At 34.7% G+C, this 20,542-nt stretch overlaps 2 protein-coding genes across 3 annotated transcripts; one reads left to right on the top strand and one right to left on the bottom strand.

The window, feature by feature from the left end:
- Nucleotides 1–1,105: 1,105 nt before the first annotated feature.
- LOC124831082 (nicotinate phosphoribosyltransferase 2-like) lies at nucleotides 1,106–6,431 on the top strand. Its single transcript, XM_047304975.2, has 15 exons — nucleotides 1,106–1,398; nucleotides 1,519–1,666; nucleotides 1,996–2,115; nucleotides 2,207–2,341; nucleotides 2,439–2,500; nucleotides 2,916–2,991; nucleotides 3,490–3,591; nucleotides 4,102–4,218; nucleotides 4,695–4,753; nucleotides 4,845–5,019; nucleotides 5,182–5,316; nucleotides 5,407–5,505; nucleotides 5,739–5,847; nucleotides 6,053–6,165; nucleotides 6,238–6,431. Exons 1-15 carry the CDS (start codon nucleotides 1,250–1,252, stop codon nucleotides 6,313–6,315), a joined length of 1,677 nt encoding a protein of 558 aa, XP_047160931.1. The 5' UTR covers nucleotides 1,106–1,249; the 3' UTR covers nucleotides 6,316–6,431.
- Nucleotides 6,432–6,662: 231 nt separating this feature from the next.
- Nucleotides 6,663–19,536, bottom strand: ICU2 (DNA-directed DNA polymerase). 2 transcript variants are annotated; one of them, XM_088100738.1, is made up of 31 exons: nucleotides 18,360–19,528; nucleotides 17,838–18,008; nucleotides 17,624–17,707; nucleotides 17,430–17,504; nucleotides 17,072–17,136; nucleotides 16,257–16,347; nucleotides 15,962–16,150; nucleotides 15,571–15,734; nucleotides 15,317–15,431; nucleotides 14,411–14,590; nucleotides 14,216–14,329; nucleotides 13,515–13,634; nucleotides 13,097–13,417; nucleotides 12,895–12,987; nucleotides 11,579–11,718; nucleotides 11,420–11,492; nucleotides 11,261–11,317; nucleotides 11,048–11,140; nucleotides 10,584–10,706; nucleotides 10,413–10,510; nucleotides 10,273–10,318; nucleotides 9,716–9,829; nucleotides 9,520–9,603; nucleotides 9,269–9,382; nucleotides 9,096–9,185; nucleotides 8,919–8,995; nucleotides 7,844–8,057; nucleotides 7,602–7,655; nucleotides 7,395–7,514; nucleotides 7,236–7,310; nucleotides 6,663–7,115 (listed from the first exon to the last, which is right to left on the bottom strand). In XM_088100738.1, the coding sequence occupies exons 1-31, from the start codon at nucleotides 19,461–19,463 to the stop codon at nucleotides 6,969–6,971; spliced, it is 4,605 nt and encodes a 1,534-aa protein (XP_087956864.1). In that variant the 5' UTR covers nucleotides 19,464–19,528; the 3' UTR covers nucleotides 6,663–6,968. The 2 variants fall into 2 exon arrangements, 1 of the variants encoding a protein (XP_087956864.1); XR_015782655.1 differs by lacking the exons at nucleotides 6,663–7,115; nucleotides 7,236–7,310; nucleotides 7,395–7,514; nucleotides 9,096–9,185 and having other exon boundaries at nucleotides 8,919–8,942; nucleotides 9,280–9,382; nucleotides 18,360–19,536.
- Nucleotides 19,537–20,542: the final 1,006 nt, after the last annotated feature.

Consider the following 20,542-nt stretch of genomic DNA (forward strand, 5'->3'; position numbering starts at 1 on the left):
CTATTCATGAGACAAAATTTCTAATTTTAAATCTCATAAGCCCCTTTATTAAAATGAAAGTAGTGTAAAACAAATTTGGAACTAAAAGAAAAAAAAAATTGCTTGTGTAAAAATATGATCATTATAACTTAAAGCTGCGATCTAATTGATTAGAAAAAGACTTCAATAATTAGTTTAGTTTTGCAAGAAAAAATAAAACACAAAAAGAATCAATACTTTAAGAAAGGATCTTTAATTGCATCTATTTGTTTGGTTTGAACTCATTTAATTTAAGACAATGATATTTTAGCATCTATTTTTTTTTAATTCATTTCACACTATTTTTCAATTTATTTTTTTCTTTACAAATAAAAAATTTAGTTTTTAAATAATTATTTAACTTCTAAAAATAGGTTGTCAAATGACTTGCCTAGATGTGAAAAAATCATTTTCCTTTACTCTGTTATAGAGTCATTCTCTGCAAAAGTAAGTGTTGAGCTTGATTATTGATCTGGTTTAGTAACTTGTCATGGATAATTATGCTATTCGTTGAAAAAGAAATATATTAATAGTTGACTTTTATTAAAAATCTAACATGTTATTTATTGTGAGAAGACATCAAATTATTTTAAGAATTAAATTTTAAGTTTAATTTAATTTTATAAAATTGTTTTGTAAGATAAATTTGGTGTTGACATGTATATTCTAAATTAACCTTACGTAGATGATGGAGATTTCAACCGTCGACTAAAAATGAAATGAAAAGAGCATATGATGCAGGAAGTTTATGCTTGAACTGCAGCAGATCCTTTTTCGATGGCGTTCGTATCTTTCATTTTTACTTTTACTTGCTTTGAAATTCGTTAGCCACATTTTATGGAATGGAATCACACATACACAGGTGTTCTTGAACCTGACTCAGCTTGTTTCAGTGTTGCAAATTATACTCATGAAAACGTTGAGAAGCTGCCATGTGTGCGAGATGAGAAACGATATTTTCTCAAAAATATTTAATTTAATAGCAAATTGCTGAAAAGAAACTCTTTTGTCTTTGATTTGGGACTATTTGTTGTTAAAATTGTCACTTCTCTCCAAAACGCATCAAACACTCACGTTTTGCATGCATGTAAGGCAAAGCCATAACAACACCTCTATATATATGTGCATTTTGATTCAATGGGTTCTCACTCACGCTTGCTTCAACCTAAGAAGTTTGTTTCTTGATTATATATAGAAAAAGCTTAGTTTATTGAACAACACAAGATCAACCATGGCAACGAAAGAGCCCAAGAAGAAAAATTTGGGTCGGAAAATACCCGGACCCACAAACCCGATGGTGACTCCTTTGTTGACGGATCAATACCAATTCACCATGGCTTATGCCTACTGGAAATCTGGCAAGCATCAAGAACGTGCTGTGTGCGTGATTCAACCCTATACTAAATCTTCATCATGATCTTTTTTGGTTTGGATGGGTGCAGTTTGATATATTCGTTTGTTTATGATGTGATTCGCTTGTGAGAGTAATTTTTGTTTCAGGTTTGATTTGTATTTTCGGAAGAACCCCTTCGGAGGGGAATACACCGTCTTCGCTGGTTTGGAAGAATGCGTGAGATTCATTGCTAATTTCAAGCTCACCGAGGAACAAATTGATTATATCAAAGATAATTTGTCTGTTTCATGTGAGGTAAACGTGTGCGACACTTTCGTTTCAGTGTTCGATCATTTCACTCTAACAGGACATAAAAGAGAGCATGTTTAAGGTTGAACAGATAGATTACCATTGTCTGGAGTAAACTACATCGCCAAAATAGGTCTTACAAACATTTTTTTCTCATTTAAAAAATTTTAGCAACACACTCTAAAACCTTTTTTCTGGCAGAGTCTCTTATATGGAGTGATCTTGTTATAAGTCTTACTATATACACAAGTTTCTTTTGACGCTTCTGTGATTTTTCTGGTATATTTTTTGTTCAAAATAAATAGCAACTTTGGTAATTATTGACTAAATCATAGGAAGGCTTCCTTGACTATCTTAGAGGAATTGACTGTTCTGATGTGGAGGTGTATGCTCTTCCCGAAGGATCAGTTGTTTTTGCTAAGGTACCCTTGTTGAGAGTTGAAGGTCCGCTTGCAGTGAGTACCTGCTACTATTAAATGCTCTCTTTCCGTTTACATCACTTTCCAATTCTTGTTTCTTGCATTAACTTGACTTTCTACTCTTCAGGTTGTTCAATTGCTAGAAACACCTTTTATCAATCTCGTTAATTTTGCATCATTAGTTTCTACTAATGCTGCAAGGCATCGTTTTGTCGCTGGAAAATCAAAAACTCTGCTTGAGTTTGGACTACGAAGGGCTCAGGTTTCTAAGTCCTTCTCAAAAAATAATTGATGAATTTTTTTTTTAATTAAATTCTTTCCTCAATGATATATCAAAAAAAATATTATTTTCAACGTAGGGGCCTGATGGTGGAATTGGTGCATCAAAGTACAGTTACATTGGGGGATTTGATGCAACAAGGTACTATCTATCAAACAACTTCAATTCTAGTTATGTTTGCCAATTGGCATTATAAGGTTCAAAGGCTCGTCATATTATATATATATACCTAGAACTAGCAGTTATCATGACTGAGATTTTTTGTGGACTATTTTTTTTGTAATGCCAACAGAGTGTGCTAGTTATGACTATTAATTAAATATATTTCTAAGATTTGTTAACTCGAGGAAAAAATATAAGATGTTTCTTCACTGTTAATTTAAGATGGCGGGGCACGATTTTGGCAAGATGGCATGTAAACTTATTATGTTATCGTTACTTGACTATCAAGTTAAAATGACATTCCACTTTTAGCTATTTGTTTGGGTTGAGTGAATTTTTTGTATCTGACCTTTGGTATTGTGTAACTTTGCTTTTTCGTATGCCACATCAATAGCAACGTTGCAGCAGGAATGTTATTTGGGATTCCCCTTCGTGGTACTCAGTCCCATGCATTCGTTAGCTCCTATATGGTATGTGCACATTTCATTGAAATTCTTGACATATTCTGATTGTGTTGATGATGAGTCCCTGTTTGGTGGGAATATATCCTACTTTTTTCACCAAGCCAACCTTATATCTCTACATAGGTGTACCTGTTAATCAGAAGGGACATTGTCTATTTTATATTTATGTCCTGATTCAGCAATTCATGAAAAACTAAATGCAGCGCAATTAGTTCAGAGATTTATGAACCTCTTTGGAGATCGTAAAACCCAAATATAAAACTGCAAGGATCAAATTTCTTATAAGATCAAGATATGAGAATGATATTATAAAATCATAGAAGAAAGGAAAAGATGAGGAAGATCCTCTCATATTATAATAATAGACTTTCAGTCAAGAATCCTCTCTTTATCATTATGATTTCTGTTATCAGTACATTTATGCTTTGTTATGACTTTAGTCATTCTCTGATGTATTTGATTTGCTTACTCTTATGCGTATCTTGTGCGACCGGTGTTAAGCAGAGCCTTGACGAGATTAAAGACAAAGCGCTTCGTAAAAAAGATGGTTCAAGTACATGTCAAGATTTTGTTAGCTTAGTTGGAGACTGGCTGAGAAAAATTGAGGTGACTTGATCTAAATCCTTTAGAAATACTTTTTTAATCTGTGGTTGATAATTTGTGGTTTGGTGTCATCCTGATGACAGTTACTTCCAAGTCCACGTATATTTAAGCGTCAGTTCATGTCAAAGTTGTAAATGATGTCCATCATGGATCATGGAATAGGATTAAGAAGATACAAAAAATGGATACTGGCATTATTAGTTGTATGGAATGTTTTGTTGAAAATTTATTCTGAATTTGGAATTCTTAGCATATTTGGGGCTATTAAAGTGCTTAATAAATTATGGCCGTGTGAGTTTTCACAATTTCCATTGTGTATTGAGTTTTCTAGACTTGTAGACTTGATTTTTAATTGACTGAACATTTCAAATTTTCTTTCCCTTTTAGATGTATTCTTTCTCTTGTTATACTCCAACATCCTCAGTTTCTTCCATTTCTCCACATGAACATTGTTATAGCATATATTTGTGCTTTACCAACAACAATAATCTATACTGATTTGTGACTGTGCAGCGGTCGGATTCACTTCGTGGCAATTCTGCTGACACCAATAAAAGTGAGCTGGCAGCATTGACATCGTATGCATTAGCATTTCCTGATAACTTTCTTGCCTTAGTAGACACTTACGACGTAAGTGTATAATATTTTCTTATTTTCTTATACCGATATTTCTTGGTATTACACATTTTGTTAGGCATATGAATGGTCATGACAAATGATGGAGTGCGTATGAGAGAATAGTAGGCTAATGAAAGCACCATTTATAAGGTGAATGATAATTATTAACCACTATTCTAGTTCTACAACTAAAAGATATGAAATTAACAATTCAGATTCTTTATTATAATGAAAGAGGGATACAAAATATTTTTAACAAACAAGTCAAACAAATTCCTATCAAACTCTGTTCTTGAACCTGCTAAGGATATTAATTGTCTCTGTTGCGCCTCACAACCGTAGATAATTTTAGAACCATTTTGATCATCAATGTCCAATGGTTGAGTAAATCTTGTTTATCCTTATCCTTATTCTGTCTTTTGCGAACATGTTAGTTCAGGTTTAGTTTAACTATTTTTGCACATGGTGACACTTACATGTGTTAACAGGTTATGAGGAGTGGAGTTCCTAACTTTTGTGCAGTTGCATTAGCTCTCAGTGACTTAGGGTACGTCAAGAAGTTTTCCCTGCATACTTATCATAATCACTTGATGATGTAATTGTTATTCATTGCTGAGTTTAGGTGATGTTCTGAGCAGATACAAAGCAATTGGCATTAGGCTGGATTCTGGCGACCTTGCATATCTGTCTTGTGAGATCAGGAAGTTGTTTTGCTCCATTGAGAAGGAATTTGGATTGCCCGGTTTCGGAAAGATGAGTATCACAGCTAGCAATGACCTTAATGAGGAAACAATAGATGCTTTAAACAAACAGGTAAGTTCGTTTACAAACTGGAATGGTAGCTTATATGCTATTGATTCAAGAAAAATGACGGTTTAGATTGAAGCACAATGTTGCTAAAACAATAGTCTATACCTGAATTCATAGTTTTTTTTTTATCCTAGTTCTTTTATTGGATTGCATCTTTTTCTGCAGGGTCATCAGATTGATGCCTATGGAATTGGTACATACCTGGTTACGTGTTATGCTCAAGCTGCTTTAGGTGTTGTTTTCAAGCTGGTTGAAATTAATAATAAACCTCGTATCAAACTTTCTGAAGCTGTCTCAAAGGTTTGAACACTAAACAAAATATTTAACTGGGACCATTAATTTGCATTTAATTATAATCTTATCACCCTTTTGCTATTTTATCTGTTTTAGGTCACTATTCCATGTAAGAAGCGAATATATAGATTGTATGGGAAAGAAGGTTATGCTTTGGTAGACATAATGACAGGAGAAGATGAACCCCCTCCAAAGGTATTTTCTTGTCTATCAGTTACTGCAAATTATTACAAGGTTCAGAACCGTCACATTCTCTTAAGTCACAATTAATCTTCCCATCATATCTAATTAAGATTTTAATTCATGAGAAAAAATAAATAAAACATAGTAGTCACGTGTAGACAAAATAAGACTACAGTGGTCTTATATCATGAAAGTGTAATTTACAAATGTAATCATTTATATTTTTTAAGAAAATTTCATGATAGGTGGGAGAAAGAATCCTGTGCCGCCATCCCTTTCGAGAATCCAAAAGAGCATATGTGGTGCCTCAGAAAATTGAGGAGCTTCTAAGGTGTTACTGTGCTGGGAATTCAGGTATGAACCTATCAAAATTCAGTTATGCCACGGGAAAAAATAGGACCTTTGCCATACTTTACCTATATTTCTTTGGCTTTAACACTGTTTAGGGCATCTCATGACATTATTAATGGACTTAAACCTACAGTGCAATGATCCTCTGGTCCTTAAAACTCAATAAGGGTTTAAATAATCTTATAATATGCTCTGTTATTTGTTGAAGATAAAAACGAAGAAATTCTACCCCCTTTAAAGGACATTAGAGAGCGATGCATCCAGCAACTTGAGCAAATGCGACCTGACCACATGAGGAGACTAAATCCAACTCCCTATAAGGTATGATGCTTTATTATTTAATAATCTTCCTTTTAAAATGCTTTTAACACTTTTACTTCAAATTCTGGTCAGGTTAGTGTGAGTGCAAAGTTATATGACTTCATTCATTTCTTGTGGGTCAATGAGGCACCTGTTGGAGAGCTGCGATAACAAGGTAAATAAATGGAGATGCACCTGATTAATTAATGGAGGCGAAAGAAATTGTAATAACATTTGCATTCTTGTGATTAACTATCTATAATCATATATGGATGTGCTTACATCTTTCTAGGCTGTATACCTATTTTTGTGCTTCAATTTTGTATTTAATTACATTTAAAAAAATTAATAGTTCAATCTTAAAATTAATATCTTATATTTAACGATAAAAAACATAAAAGAAATAATCGAAATAAATTATTCACCCACTTGTACAACCTTTGGATCCAAACGTTGTGGCGTTGTCTCGTTTGGAAAAATACATCACTTAATCATAAAACTATTCAACATTCTTAAAAAGAATCAATTATTAAATTTTTTATAATAAAAAAATTACCCTAAATTGTAAAATTACATTAGGCACACTGTAATCAATTGAGGAGCTTTGAAAATAATAAAGATAAACGTAAACATATTTACAGAACATGTGAAATTGTTCTATGAACATCTACAGCTACACAATCAAGTAAATATTAGTATAGAAGATTGATAAGAGCCCAGTTCTGCCAGCATGATTTGCTCAATCACGCTTGATAATCTATTTATAATTCATCATCACTCTGCTAAAAAAAACCCCTGCTTCGGGTGGACACCAAACCTGCAGATTAAACTGATATGACCAGATCCTCCAGTCTCACCCAACCAAAGGCACAACGGTCCCTGATCTTCTGCGCTGTTGAAGCTGCTGGATCAATCATCGGCCTAATTTTTATCAACTCTTTCTCTATAGTTATTCTAGATTTGGCCTCCATCTGGAAGAGTCACGTCCAAAAACAGATGATTAATAATGTTGAACCAAGTTGTATAGTTAGTTAATCATCATTCATTTATTTAACTCAAACATCAATCTTGTCGTATCATTTAGTGAGTACCTTTTCTATACAAGAAACAGTGTCAAACACGTGGCAAAAATACGAGAGCTGCTTGTACAAGTCTGCTTCAGTGTACTGAAAAATCATATAAACATTTAGTATATTATAGTACGCGTATGAAAGCACTTGTTAAAATTCAACAAGTTCGTGGAGTGAAACCTTTCTAAGCAGACGACCATTGCAGCGAGGATAATTTGGACAAACAGTTCCTCTCTCGGAATCACCAACCAACCGAAGGCTGATACTTCGCGTTGTATGCTTACACGTTTCATCATCACACTGGATATGCCAAAACAGACAAGGAAAATGACACTTAAACTTTCACAGGCTGCTAATTTTCATAATATATTTAGAGAGGTGACTTACCGTTAATAAACCTTTATAGTACATCAAAACAAACATATCTGCTTGCCTTTTGACCTATGAAGTATAACGAAGTGTAAGTATATTCTGGGAATAATATTCTGTGCTAAATCAAATCAAAAAACATGTTAGATGTTACTTTAAATGTTCTATTTTGAAGTTCATTCCAGAATCTGAAACTGGTTTCAAAACTCTAAGCGCACTTAAACAACAATACTTTTAGAGATGCCTCGAATTAGTCAAACCTGATTCGCTATCATCGCTGGAGAAATTTTGACATCTTCGGGGCATTTAGGACAACACAGCTTACGCCAGAAATTGAAGTCAGATTCCTCGGTGGATACGCTGGTTGTCATTCCACTTCCCAACAAGCAGCAAATAGATTTAGAGACGGGTGGGCAGTTAAATGTACCAGAGCAGCTGGGGCATGACAACACCAACGGCTCACATCCCCGATACCTGAAATTATTTTATCACATCCAATCCATGAATTAATAATTATGAATAGGGAAATTGTTAGGATATAGGGTATTTGGGGATATAAGGATATAATGGGAAATGGGATTAGGATAGAAGGTAGAGGAACTGTATAAATAGATTGTTTGGATAGTTAGAAGGGACTTTTGGAGAGATCTTTGTTGACCGGTATTGACCTGTGAAGAGGGTTAAGCCTCTGTATTCAGTTGTACAGAACATTCTTTCTGTGAATAATATTAGGTTTTTCCTATCTTTCTTGTGTCTTTTGGTGAGAAAGAGAGTTCTTGATTAGGTTCCCAAATTAGGAACCTAACAGAAATCATCAGTAAAATCCATTGATCATAACACAGCTTTAGCAAGAATCTACCAAAACCTAAATTAATAAAGCTAAAATACGGTAAAAATATTTTTTATAGCTTGTTGAAATCTCTGCAGAGTATACTAAATTTCAGAATTGAAACAGAAAGGCTCAAGCAGTAATCATGAGACAAAAAAAACCATACTCACGGATATCTACATGTAAAATTCATATGATATCCTCGATGGATACATGCCGGTTATGAACACGAATATTTTATTACTCACTTATTCACAAGACGGATAGGAGTATAAAGACATACAAACCAGCAAATACCCACTACTGGTTAATTATTTTTAGTAAATTTTATTTGAATTAAAAAAAATCAAGAAATAAAAACAAAGTTACTAGTAACAGATATTAACCATTCAAGAATAACCCCTTGTCATTCCTACCAAGTATCTATATTAACATTGGTAGCGCATATCTGCATTTAAGAGATTTTTGAAAATTAATGGGATCAGAATTTAAAAACCAAGACATACCTCTCTTCATCATTAGCAGCAGACAAGAGTAAACTGCTAGAATCATCATTAAAAGCTTCACTTGATTTATGATGAAACTGTAAAACAATATAGTTTTCCAATTTAGATAACTTATACAAAAAATAAAAGTAAATACCTGGATCTGAATGCTGAGACAAACTAGGAAGTATATTTTACCTTTGAGGAGTCAAGACCTAAGCAATCAGCCAGTCTTTCTGGGCTTGTTCCCTGAATTGATGCACAGAGGCGTGATACTACGGGATGGATCTACAAAACCAAAACATAAAATACTCAATTAGAGTACAGTACTCGGTAACCATTGTTATTTATAAAATTAACCACTGCATTACCTGTTGTGATAAATAGTAATCAATGTCAATCAGCCATGTCCCTTGTTCCCGTTTAAGTTCTTCAGGATGTCTAGCACGTTGAGCAATGCCACCAGCACTGCCTGAACTGCCACCCTAATCAAAGCAGAACGTAATATTAAAAATACAAAAGTGAGAAAGAACATAACCAACGTCGAGTACTTCATCAAAATACATTTCCCAGGGTTACACTATTTGTCCTTTGATAGGAAGTGAATTACTAAATGACAAACCTGTTCATAACAAATTATATACGGGATTGTATCACCAACAGAACAGCCAGAAGAGTAACCTTGTTGCTTCAATCTTTGTGCCACCTATACGTTGTGATCAAGAAAAGCATCCTCAGAAGTCAGAATCAAGTAGGTCGTAGTAAAAGAACATAGATCAGACTATTTGAAGTAACAAATGAAAACAGCTTGGACTAACAAGAACATGTGGCTGGTTCTTGGCATCAGGATAAGCTTCAGGAGGTTTAGTCAAAGTCTTCGTAATGACATATTTCTCTAATGGTACTTGTCCGTTCCTCATTTCTTCTTGTACCTGTATTAAGATTAACATCGACCGGTTTGCAGGAAAAACAAACCTCAAACTCCAATATAAAAATCATTAATTAAAATGAAAGGCAAAATTTACATGACAAAATCCCCAATGAACTTCAATTTCTTCAGAAACGGTTGATAACTAGATCAACCAAAAAAAAGTATTGCACATCATCGATTAATCCCATCAATCCCCAATGAACTTCAATTTCTTCAGAAACGGTTGATAACTAGATCAACCAAAAAAAAGTATTCCACATCATCGATTAATCCCATCAAATGTGGATTATACACCCAAGCACTCAAGTTTTTGGACCACCCTATAAATAGCATTCCACTCTTTGGGCAGAAAGTAATGAGCCCAAAGCTCCAGGAAGAATTTTTCTAATCACATGGTAAGTTATTATAAACAAATGTCTGATACTTCAAGAAATCACAATTTACCTTCATGAGCGAGTTGTGAATTGACTCCACTACATCTTCACATGACCTGTGAGCATGGGAACCATAATATAACTACTTAGTAAAAACTTGAGTGATTATGCATCTAGGCAGGCAAATTGGCAAAAAGGTAAGTAACATACCCTCCAGACAAAATTTGAGTCAAGCAAAAATCTCCTAATTCTTTAGCTAATAAGCTCCAGTCACGACGAACAATGTCAAGACCTTTACGTTCAATCACCTTCACCATGCAATAACCTCACTGTATGATCTTATGATTGGTAATGTAAAAGAATAAGTTATCACAAGCATACCTCATATGGGGTGCCATCTTTAAACAGCAACTTTACAGCTGCATACTTCTTTTTCTTGAGAAGCAGCATTCTTTTATATAAACCATCAAGATCAATTTCCAAACATTTATATTTCTTATTGACCTGATGACAAATTAAAGCAGAAAACACATCACGAGAAGATAGCTGAAAAAAGAAAAGGAGGGAAAACTGCCATTTATTCTTGAAATATGGAAATATGCCAGAATTATCTGTAGTTGTAAACAGTGCAAACTAAACTTGCTAAGACAATGTTGCAGTCGTGTCCAAATTAAATCACCTAAAAAAGAATCTTGAAATGTATTTAACAAGGGGATAACAATGCTGAAAAATTATGGTGTTAGCTCTAAAACACCATGTAGCACGGCATAAGAACAGAGGAAAGGATATTCAAATCTAAACCACCAAGAATTAAGAGATTTTCACAGCTAATAGTCAAACCTTACCTCTTGAATAACTTTTACAGCAATTTTATTAGCTTCCTCAATATCATCCAGCCCACTGTAAATCATTATTGAATCCGTGTCGCCATAGATCACCTATAAAGAAAAAAAACAATGCACAAATTAAGAGCCTAATATTCACCTCCAGTTACATCAAATAAATATAACTAATATACCAAACTCTAATACTTCAAGATGAAGAGTACTAGAGATAACCTCTAAATTCAAGGCATTCTGAACTAAATCAACAGTACTCTGCAGTATCTCCCTTCCCTGAATGGCCAATAGACATGCAACTGAAAATGTGAGCATTTGAAAATATGTTTCGGAGTACAGTAATCACTCGTTACACTGAATAAGCAAGTGTATTCTTACTTGTAAAGTAATAAGCTCAGCCAACGGCTTAGCATAAAATCTTGAATTGGAAAATCCCAGGCACCCATACATACTGCATAACACACCATTAAATTTAACGCAGAAGGAACAACAGCATTTAATATTGAAAGATGCAAGGAAAGGAAAAGGAAATAACACCTGTTAGCAGTAAGCTTTAGTGCTTGCTGCTGAATATCCAGTTGCTGAACCCTTATAGGATCAGCTTTTTCATTCTTCTTTTTTTCATTCTTTATCCACGACTTTACCTTCTTCCTCCTATCTACCAGATTTTTCAGCACCTACCAACAAAAACATCCTCAATTATACACGCATCTAAACTCTGTAGTCTACACGAAAGGATATGAAAATAACTTGTACATTAATGAAGTTATAAATTTTTAGATATATTGATAAACCACACGAAAAACAGACGTGCCACTTTTACTTGAACAAAACAACTAAATATTCTAGGCCTTGATTGTGCCAATGTGCAAAAACTAAGGAGCATTTGTGTAAGGAATTCTAAGACAAGATTATTTAGTTTGAGGCAATTTAAAATGAATCGTTATGAATGCTGTCTTCAAATAAATATGCTTTGTAGGTGAAACAAACAGTCCCGGCCTGTACTTACTGTGCTACTGCTTTACGTTACTTGAGTGATTTTCAAATAAATATGTCATTCGGTAATAGCAAAGGACATATCATATCATTCTTTATCATTGATCAGATCTTATTTGGATGCAGAAAATTATTCACTGTGATGCATGAAATTAGAAAAAAAGAACATTGTTTTCTCTAGTCCAGTCCTTTTGTTGCCACGTTCTACATCACTTTCCACTGAAACAACCATGCCAACTTGATTGGGCATCAGCTACTAATTTTATAGTTTTTTTAACACCAAAAATACTGTTGAATCCTCATTTTCAAACTGCTTTTTCACGTAAGTAACAATAGCACCCAAGGCACAAACACACCAGATGGAGACAACTCTAGAAAATACAGTTACAATGCAGTATTGTAAAGAAATCTTAAAACACCCTATCCATACGCAATAAAATATAAGCAACAGCCTCCTCCAGTATTGTAAAGAATATATAAACCACTTCAGTATAAATGCATTACTGACAACAAATTTAATTTATCAAGGTAAACAATCTAGAAATCTTAAAACACCCTATCCATGCGCAACAAAATAGAAGTCACAGCCTCCTCCAGTACTGTTAAGAATATATAAACCACTTCAGTATAAATGCATAACTGACAAAAAATTTAATTTATCTTTAATTGGACCAACTCGCATACAGAAAAAAGCCAATCAACTTGTCAAAAGTTGTAATTCACCTAAATTAGGGAATAAAATTTGGCCGGGCTCCATAGCTTAAATCATACCCAACTAGCAAACAAGAAAATAGTATAAAACTTCAAGTTCAAATTGATTAAAAGATAAAACATTTGTATGTGTGTGCATCTTTTACCTCTGGCAAGACTCCAGTTGTTTTACTTGATGGTAGACGTGGAAAAGATCCATCCAAAGATTTTTCAACAGTTGTAAAGCAAATATTGTATTCCTGTAATTCAATTCAGTAAGTTGCAAACAGTAAAACCTGTAACAATTTGCCGCTTGTAACAAATTAGACAAAATAAACCAAGCACATTATGAAAGACAGCGGCACTAACCTGAATAATAGAAGGATAAAGACTGTTGAAATCCAGAAGTAGTATATATTTGTCATATAGACCCTTCTTTGGCTCCAAAACCAGTCCCCCAGCATAAGAAGGACCCTTTTTGCTTTTCTTATTATCAGCTTCAGAAGCATCATTGTCATAGTTTACATCGTCAACATCTACATCGTAGTTGCTATCTTCAGCATCGTGGGTTACTCTACGTTTCGTCAATTTCGTTTCTTTAGAATAGTTTGAGAACTTGTCTGGCACCATATATTTCACTGCATGGAAAGTATGCAGCAAAAGATATTCAACCCTCTGTGCTCGAGCACCCTGAAATAATAAAATAAAAATTTAGCTGTTGGCTGCTGCCTGGCCAGTTAAGCCCAATATCAAATCAAGATAAAAAGTAAATACATCGGGGTCTCACCTGAAGAGTTTTCCCCCACAGATTACCACTTATATTAGTCAGCTGACGGGTGAGTGGAAGAATACTTAAATAAAACATTAGTTCCATAGACAACCATGCATCTGTTTCACCGTATTCAATCTGAACAAGTCAAGAACACCATAACTGTCAACATAGAAGCAAATAAACTATATATTTTTTCAATCATTCGAATATTCCAAATGAAAAAGGTAAAATCTTTGACCCACCCTAATATTTAGCAAGATCATGTGAGTTGATAAGAACCCATAGCATATCAACTAAGACTATAAAAGTCCCCAAATTCAGCACAGTTGTTCATTATAGTATTAAAATATTCCGTACTAGAAAATATTCAAGTTTCAACAATTCAGCCCAAAACCAGTAAGTTTAACTCCAATCCACTGGTAATATCAAAAAATATCAAGTTCGGAATAAAATTTGCTAATATCATTAACCATACAAGCATCGTAGTTCAATATTTGTGAGTGCAAACTATTGCCGAATGTATCTAAATTTACCATTAGCCCAAACAAGATCAGCCCCAAAATAGTGAAGCAATATTAAAACAAAAATCTCATTCGATAATGAAGTGTTTATCATTTAAAAAAGATAATTCACAGTGAACATTACATAACAAGCACTTCAAATAGTTCTCCGCAACAAAAAAAAATGCAGAGCTGTTTGAGTATATTGGAACCTACAAGCTCCATTAGCGATTCTGCTGACTGGAACATTTTTGGAACTTCATGTGGAGCAACTTCCTTCCGAAACTTGTTCAGGTGTGATTTTGCAAGGTGACTTAAAGAGTAACTAACCTGGAAGAACCAATAATTATGGTTACTAAGAAATAAAAACCACAATTACTGCTCAGTGCGAGTTCTCAACAATTATTTTACCTCCTTTAATAGGTCACGGGAACACAAGTATGTATCACAAAGAAGCCTGCCAGCAATGCATGACATGATACCAGGATCTGCTCCAGAACCAAAAACCTTACTTCTTCTTCCAAGTTTAGGCATAGTCGATCTGTTGAGGCGGCCTAGTTTAGACCACATGCTGCTTGCCACTTTGCAGGCCTGCATAATTTTTATTGGATGTTTTTAGGTGTAGCATCAATTGTAAAATGCAAGTCAGAAGGAAAGCAGCAGCAGATTTTTGCTTTAAAAAGCCTAATGAGCTTTAAATTATAGTGCGGGCCATTTAGGGAAAATGAAAGTCACTTTCTTGCACAAATGATGCAAACCCCAAAAAACTGTATTTAGAAATTCAGTAGAAAACTTTAAGCTTGAAAACACAAACAGTAATCTGGAAACAACTGACTGTAAATATAGCTTTCTTGATAATAGTGTTTTGGGCAACATGAACTGGGGCATCAGCTAGTGAGTTTCACAGAAAAAACATCAGAACTTTGTCTATTCAACAGTTAGACAGCGACAACAACCTCTAAAAAAAATACCTTGAGAATGACGGGTTAAAAAAACTGCAGAATTGCTACACTTTCTTCAGGACAAATTCAGACTTCCAATATAACCTCTTCATAACCAATTTTGAAGTAGTTTTGATCTTTGTGAAAATTTTGTACAATTTTACCCCCTTAAGAATTAATTTCTACCTCATTGAATGAATTGTTCAAACCACCTAAATCAATCATTTATCATCCTCATATCGTCCATTGGTTTCAGTATATATATCCATTTGACAAAGAACTAATAAGAAAGGAATGTGCCAAATTCGATTAACTTTGTGAAAAATCAAATAATTGGTTAACATGAAATTATTAGAGGAAAAGATAAAATTCCCACCTGGGATCTGTGGAGAAGAACATCCAGGTCAAATCCAGATATATTATGTCCAACCAGAACATCGCAATCCAACTTGTGCAATTCTAACATCAAGCGGTTCAATAAAGCTCTTTCACTGAAAACAAAGTGTTATTAGATAGGTCAAGCCTAGAAGTCATCATAATTTCCAAGAAAAGTTTCACAGTTTTTAGATATCATATTCAAACTCAAAATAACATAGCAAATACGTACAAACCATCTTGTAATGTCTCTACCTGCTTTCAGCACACAGAATATTTGAACCAGCTTTTAAGTTTCTGTCCGTAACCTCCTTGTTGAATCCCATTGGAAATATACTCCCATCAAGTTTACGAACAACAGTAAAATGGGTCAGCCTTCCGGGTCTCCTCCACTCTGAAGCCATCATAGGGGCATCAATCTAAAATGTTAAACAGTAAAGGTTACTGCTGAACATACTTCCACCGCAACTCCATCCAACATGGTGAACCATCTACTAGAAAATATCTTAAACTTTGATAGTAATGTTTAAAGAGACAATGAGGAGATACTAATAGGAACAGATAATTGGTGACAGTTATTTAAACACTCAATGCATAACAACCACAGTGATGGTAAGCAAACACTAAAAAAAGAACCATAAACAACCTTAACCATGTTACAACAGACAACGGATGCTGATACAATCTCATTTATATTCTGCTTTTCATTTATGGTGGTTTTCAAGTTTATTGCTGCAACAACCACTGGAGGAATATTATAAGTGATTTTTGAAGGAGCTGATGTCTTTATGAGTTTAGGAGAGTCAACAGTTACTTCAAATTTGCACCAGCTAACCTGTAAGTACAAACAAGATACCTGGATTAAAACAAGGCGCCTATACATGGAATAAATGACAAGAAATATACAATACTTCAATTTGATGCACAACTTAAAATCTCACCCTTCGGGAAGATGAGCTTGTAGCAAACTTTGAAACCCGTAGCCATGAAGGCCCCTTTATCTTCCGTTTAATCAGAAAAAGCTCAAGGGCACTGCAAATTATAATAGTTGGTTCAACTGTTTGTCTAACAAGTCAAATGTTCAATTTATGGACACTCATGACAAGAGCGGGGAGTATCAGTATAAAAGACTTTGCATGATGCTAACTTCAAATAACAGAGTTCATATTTGTTAACAAAAAATAGGCTTTTAGTCTCTAAAGTTAAGGCAGATACTCAGTCCTCAAATCAAAATAAGAACAAAAATAGTGTAATATTCTATTTTACAGACCCAGAACGTTTTTGAAGTGCATAGTTACGGAGAAAATAATTTATCTTCACAAAAAGAAATCTTGAAGGTTCTGCCAGATTAATCTCCCAAGTATCATTTCCCAATGTTCCCAAGTTTAAGAAACCCATTCAATGATCATCCTAAAAGTTACATGTTCTTATTATTTCGAAAACACCAGATATTTGCTGAAAGAACCTGCTTAGAAAACAGTTCTTTGTTATAGACTGCAGGATAAAAGTTATTTGCAGAAAATAACTGCTGGCAGTAATGGCTTAGGAGTATATATCCGACAGAAGACTGTGTAATTGGGAAACGTGAAGTTATTTGTAGTTTGAGGACAGAGAATACTCTCAGTAGGAGACCATTGTCTCTTAGCAATTGCGTTGTTGCATATGTGATTACAATGTTCTATGTTATATATATTGCTTTAGCGATTTGGATTCTATCAAAACGGCAAATAGGATAGTCTTCAAATACTTATAATACCTGCAACTAGTTCCTAAGAGAGCACAGAAACTTTCTCCTTTGAGATCTGCTGGAAGTACAGGATCCTGCAGAGGTAAAAACATTGAAAAAAATAAAATATATGTGTGCATATACATACATACATACATACATACATATATACATATACATATACATATATATATATATATATATATATATATATATATTATAACTACACTTGAATAACAAAATTTAGAGAATGCCTTTTAACTAGAGAAAGGACAGATTTGGAGTTTATAATTGTCTCTAAAATAACTTGAGTATACATCAAAAGATATACTTTAAACATCCTTTTAACTAGAGAAGGGACAAATTTGAAGTTTATTTAATACTGTACCTTGAATGAATAATTTATTTTCACCACATAATTTTCCCCTGTAGGAACTTCAAATCGATCAAATGCATATTTCCTCTGCAAAAATCAGCAAGAAATCAGAATAAAAAGAAAATTAAATAAATCCAATTGGCACAGAAAGCATCCGTAACTCATTTTTGCACTCCAAGACACGACAAATATTGTAGCTAGCAAACCTTAACAGGTGCCATACTAAAGTTCGAAACATCCAAATTCACCAGATGTTGTGCTATCTCATTCTTAACATCAGCTACTGCATCCTACAATTTTTTACAAGAGAGAACCCATCAACCACGAGATATGACGAAAATAAGGTACAAATTAAAAATAAATAAAAAGAAAAACAAATAGTAGATACATGTATACACCAGAGTCAATCTACAAACTTACTTGCAGCTTTTTAAAGAAATCCGCAGAAGAAATTCGAGACTCCTGGACATCTCTCTCGAGACTCATCATCTCTTCAGTGCGAAGCGAGGGTCGGCTAGGAACTGCATAGACACACCTCTGCATGCTCTTGACAATAACACAACAACTCTGATACAAATCCCCAGTCTTAACCTGAATTGTAAACCAGAATTGAGAATGCAAACCATCAAAGTAATACTCACTGGCAGCAATGAGCAACCGACTGTTGCACAACAACTCAACCCTCCCTTGGTCAAGTCCAAAAAAGCAAACCAAGTCTAAATAATGAAAATAATAGTAATAATAGGACACTTTACAGTATGGCTTTGCCAGTTGACACATTACCCATGCTGATGAAAACTTAACAGAAAAACTAAAATCTGGGGCTTCCATTCTACAGCTAAAATATTATGGGCTGAAGAAATATAAAAAAATAGCATCATGTACAGTGGATGAAAAGGTCAAAAAACTATTGAAATAAGACAATATATCCTGTAAAAATACCTTCCCAAAGAGATAAATGGTGCCCCTGTTTTCCCCATAAAACTCCTCGTAGGAGTCTAATATGTAGAAAGGCAGTGATCCATCTTCCTCCAGATCAAACTCTAAGTGTAAGTTCTCCAAAGCATCCTTTGAATCAGTAACATCAACCCCACCAGCACCGCGTATTGCTTCCTTCCAACCAGCAGTAGCAGACAATGCAGTGTCGTCCGCTTCTTTAACCTTCGCGTTCAAAGTGAACACCTCCTTCTTTGCATCCGCTTTCACTTCAACCATACATTCATTAACTTCAGAATCATCGGCTACCACCGTCGGTGTCTGCCCATTCTCAGAACTACCACGCCCGAAATCTTGGACTTCACTAACCACCACGCTCATTGGCTCAAACCCCGAGTCAAAACCATCACTCTCAACAAATACCTTAACAGAGTCAGGGTTACCATGTTCCGGCAATGAAGAAGAATCTTGCATCATACAAACAGAAGGCTTATCCCTAAACGCGGTATTAACACGCAAAACATTGTTTGCGTCAGAAGTGGAAGAGGAATTCCCTTTCGCCCTTCTACGCCTCAGTCTATCAGTCTCGTCCGCAGCGTACTCCGCGATAACATCGTCGACGATGCTCTCGCAGACTTTGTCGTCTCTGCTCTTCTTGAAAACGGAGGAAGTGAACATGGAGGACAACCTCTGCCCTCCCATCATGGCCGCAGCGGCGGAGAGCGATGAAGAAGGCCGTTTCGGCTGAGGATCCTTCTTCTCGACCTTCTTCCGCTTCGGCCTCTCCGATTCGCCTTCGGATTCATCAGAGGAGAGAGTGAATCCGGCCTGAGACCAGTCCTCTTCCTCGCCCTCATCGCCGTATCCGATTCCTTCGTCGTCGACTATAAAGGAGCGCGCCTGTTCACGGCGCTTGGCGACGAGGGCATTGTACTCGTCCTCAGGGACAGTGTCGTAGACAGGGTTTTCTAACCTGATTTGGGGCCCAGTGCTATCGGATCGACGACCACCGCGGAGGCGGGCCTTGAGACGCTCCAACGCTTCGCTGCGAGCGGTGGACTCCGGTCCCCTGGGCCTTCTCCTTCCGCTTACTGGCTCCTCGTCCGCCATCTCTGTCTTTCTCGATCTCTGATTGGTGTGAAGTTAGTGTGTTATTTACTGATGGAGAATACCCTTAGGGGTGCTACCCTAAGTTTGAAGAGAAAGCGGGAAATTGTTCAATTTTGGCGCGCTTTCTCGTACCTATATTCAGTCATTTAGATTATACATTAATAAGTAAACTCACTCACTTAATTATAAGTGTTTTTTAGAAGAAAAAAAAAACTATAATCTTTTTAATTTAAATCTAAATAAAATTTATTGGGGTTAAACTCTAGAGACAATTCAAAATAAATAAAAATATCATACCTAAATGTAATCTAATATTGATAATTTTTGTATCACTTATTAAAGTCTTGAATAGCTAAATATATAATATTTTTTTCTCTTAAAACATTTTTTTTATCCTCATCTCTAATATAATAATAAAAATGTTAACTAATAATATTGAAACACAAAATAATAAATAATTAAATTATGTGGATTGGTGAGCCAACGTCACCCTGGATTCAACCCGGTGGTGACTCGGGTTCTAAGTGAGTCGGGTTGAAAACTAACTCGCATAAAAAAATTACATCTTTTTCAAACCATCTACTATTCTGATATTCAAATTTGATAAAGATGAAATTCGAACAATTTTTTTTATTTTTAAGACTTTTTTCGTTTAGACTCACTCCCTAAGAATCTCTTAATATTTCCAATTCAATCTTCTTGTTCCTGAACTAAAAAAAAAGGCTATGCCTTTTCTTTACTCAGAAGGGCCTTAATACCAATTTCAAGTTCCACCAAACAAGTTTTTTTGAAATAAAAATGAAACATATTTTTTTCCATAAATTTCTATTATTTGGGTTAGCTCGCGGGTTACAACCCATTTTGATAGCACTATGATATAAATTTTATTGTTTTTTTTATATTTTAGTAAAATAATCTCATTTTTTTTAAATAAATATTTACCTCATATATAAGGAAAAGTAATTAAAAAAATTAAATGTTATTTGTTTTACTAAGTTTTTATCGATAAAAAATATTAAAACTTAAGTATCTAATCTTTCGTACCTCGAATATACTTATTACATAAATGTTAGATTGTG

The sequence above is a fragment of the Vigna umbellata genome, chromosome 10, assembly GCF_029865625.1.
Source record: "Vigna umbellata cultivar VRB3 chromosome 10, Vumbellata_1.0, whole genome shotgun sequence".
NCBI classification, from domain to species: Eukaryota; Viridiplantae; Streptophyta; class Magnoliopsida; order Fabales; family Fabaceae; genus Vigna; species Vigna umbellata.

Excerpts from the sequence above, each read along its gene's own strand:
- LOC124831082 (XM_047304975.2), top strand. The coding sequence starts at position 1,250 with ATGGCAACGAAAGAGCCCAAGAAGAAAAATTTGGGTCGGAAAATACCC. Across the intron at positions 2,501-2,915 it reads GGGGGATTTGATGCAACAAG|CAACGTTGCAGCAGGAATGT; the intron begins GTACTATCTATC and ends CCACATCAATAG. Across the intron at positions 5,848-6,052 it reads TTACTGTGCTGGGAATTCAG|ATAAAAACGAAGAAATTCTA; the intron begins GTATGAACCTAT and ends TATTTGTTGAAG.
- ICU2 (XM_088100738.1), bottom strand. The coding sequence starts at position 19,463 with ATGGCGGACGAGGAGCCAGTAAGCGGAAGGAGAAGGCCCAGGGGACCG. Across the intron at positions 11,141-11,260 it reads AGAATGCCTTGAATTTAGAG|GTGATCTATGGCGACACGGA; the intron begins GTTATCTCTAGT and ends TTTTCTTTATAG. Across the intron at positions 10,707-11,047 it reads CTGTAAAAGTTATTCAAGAG|GTCAATAAGAAATATAAATG; the intron begins GTAAGGTTTGAC and ends ATTTGTCATCAG.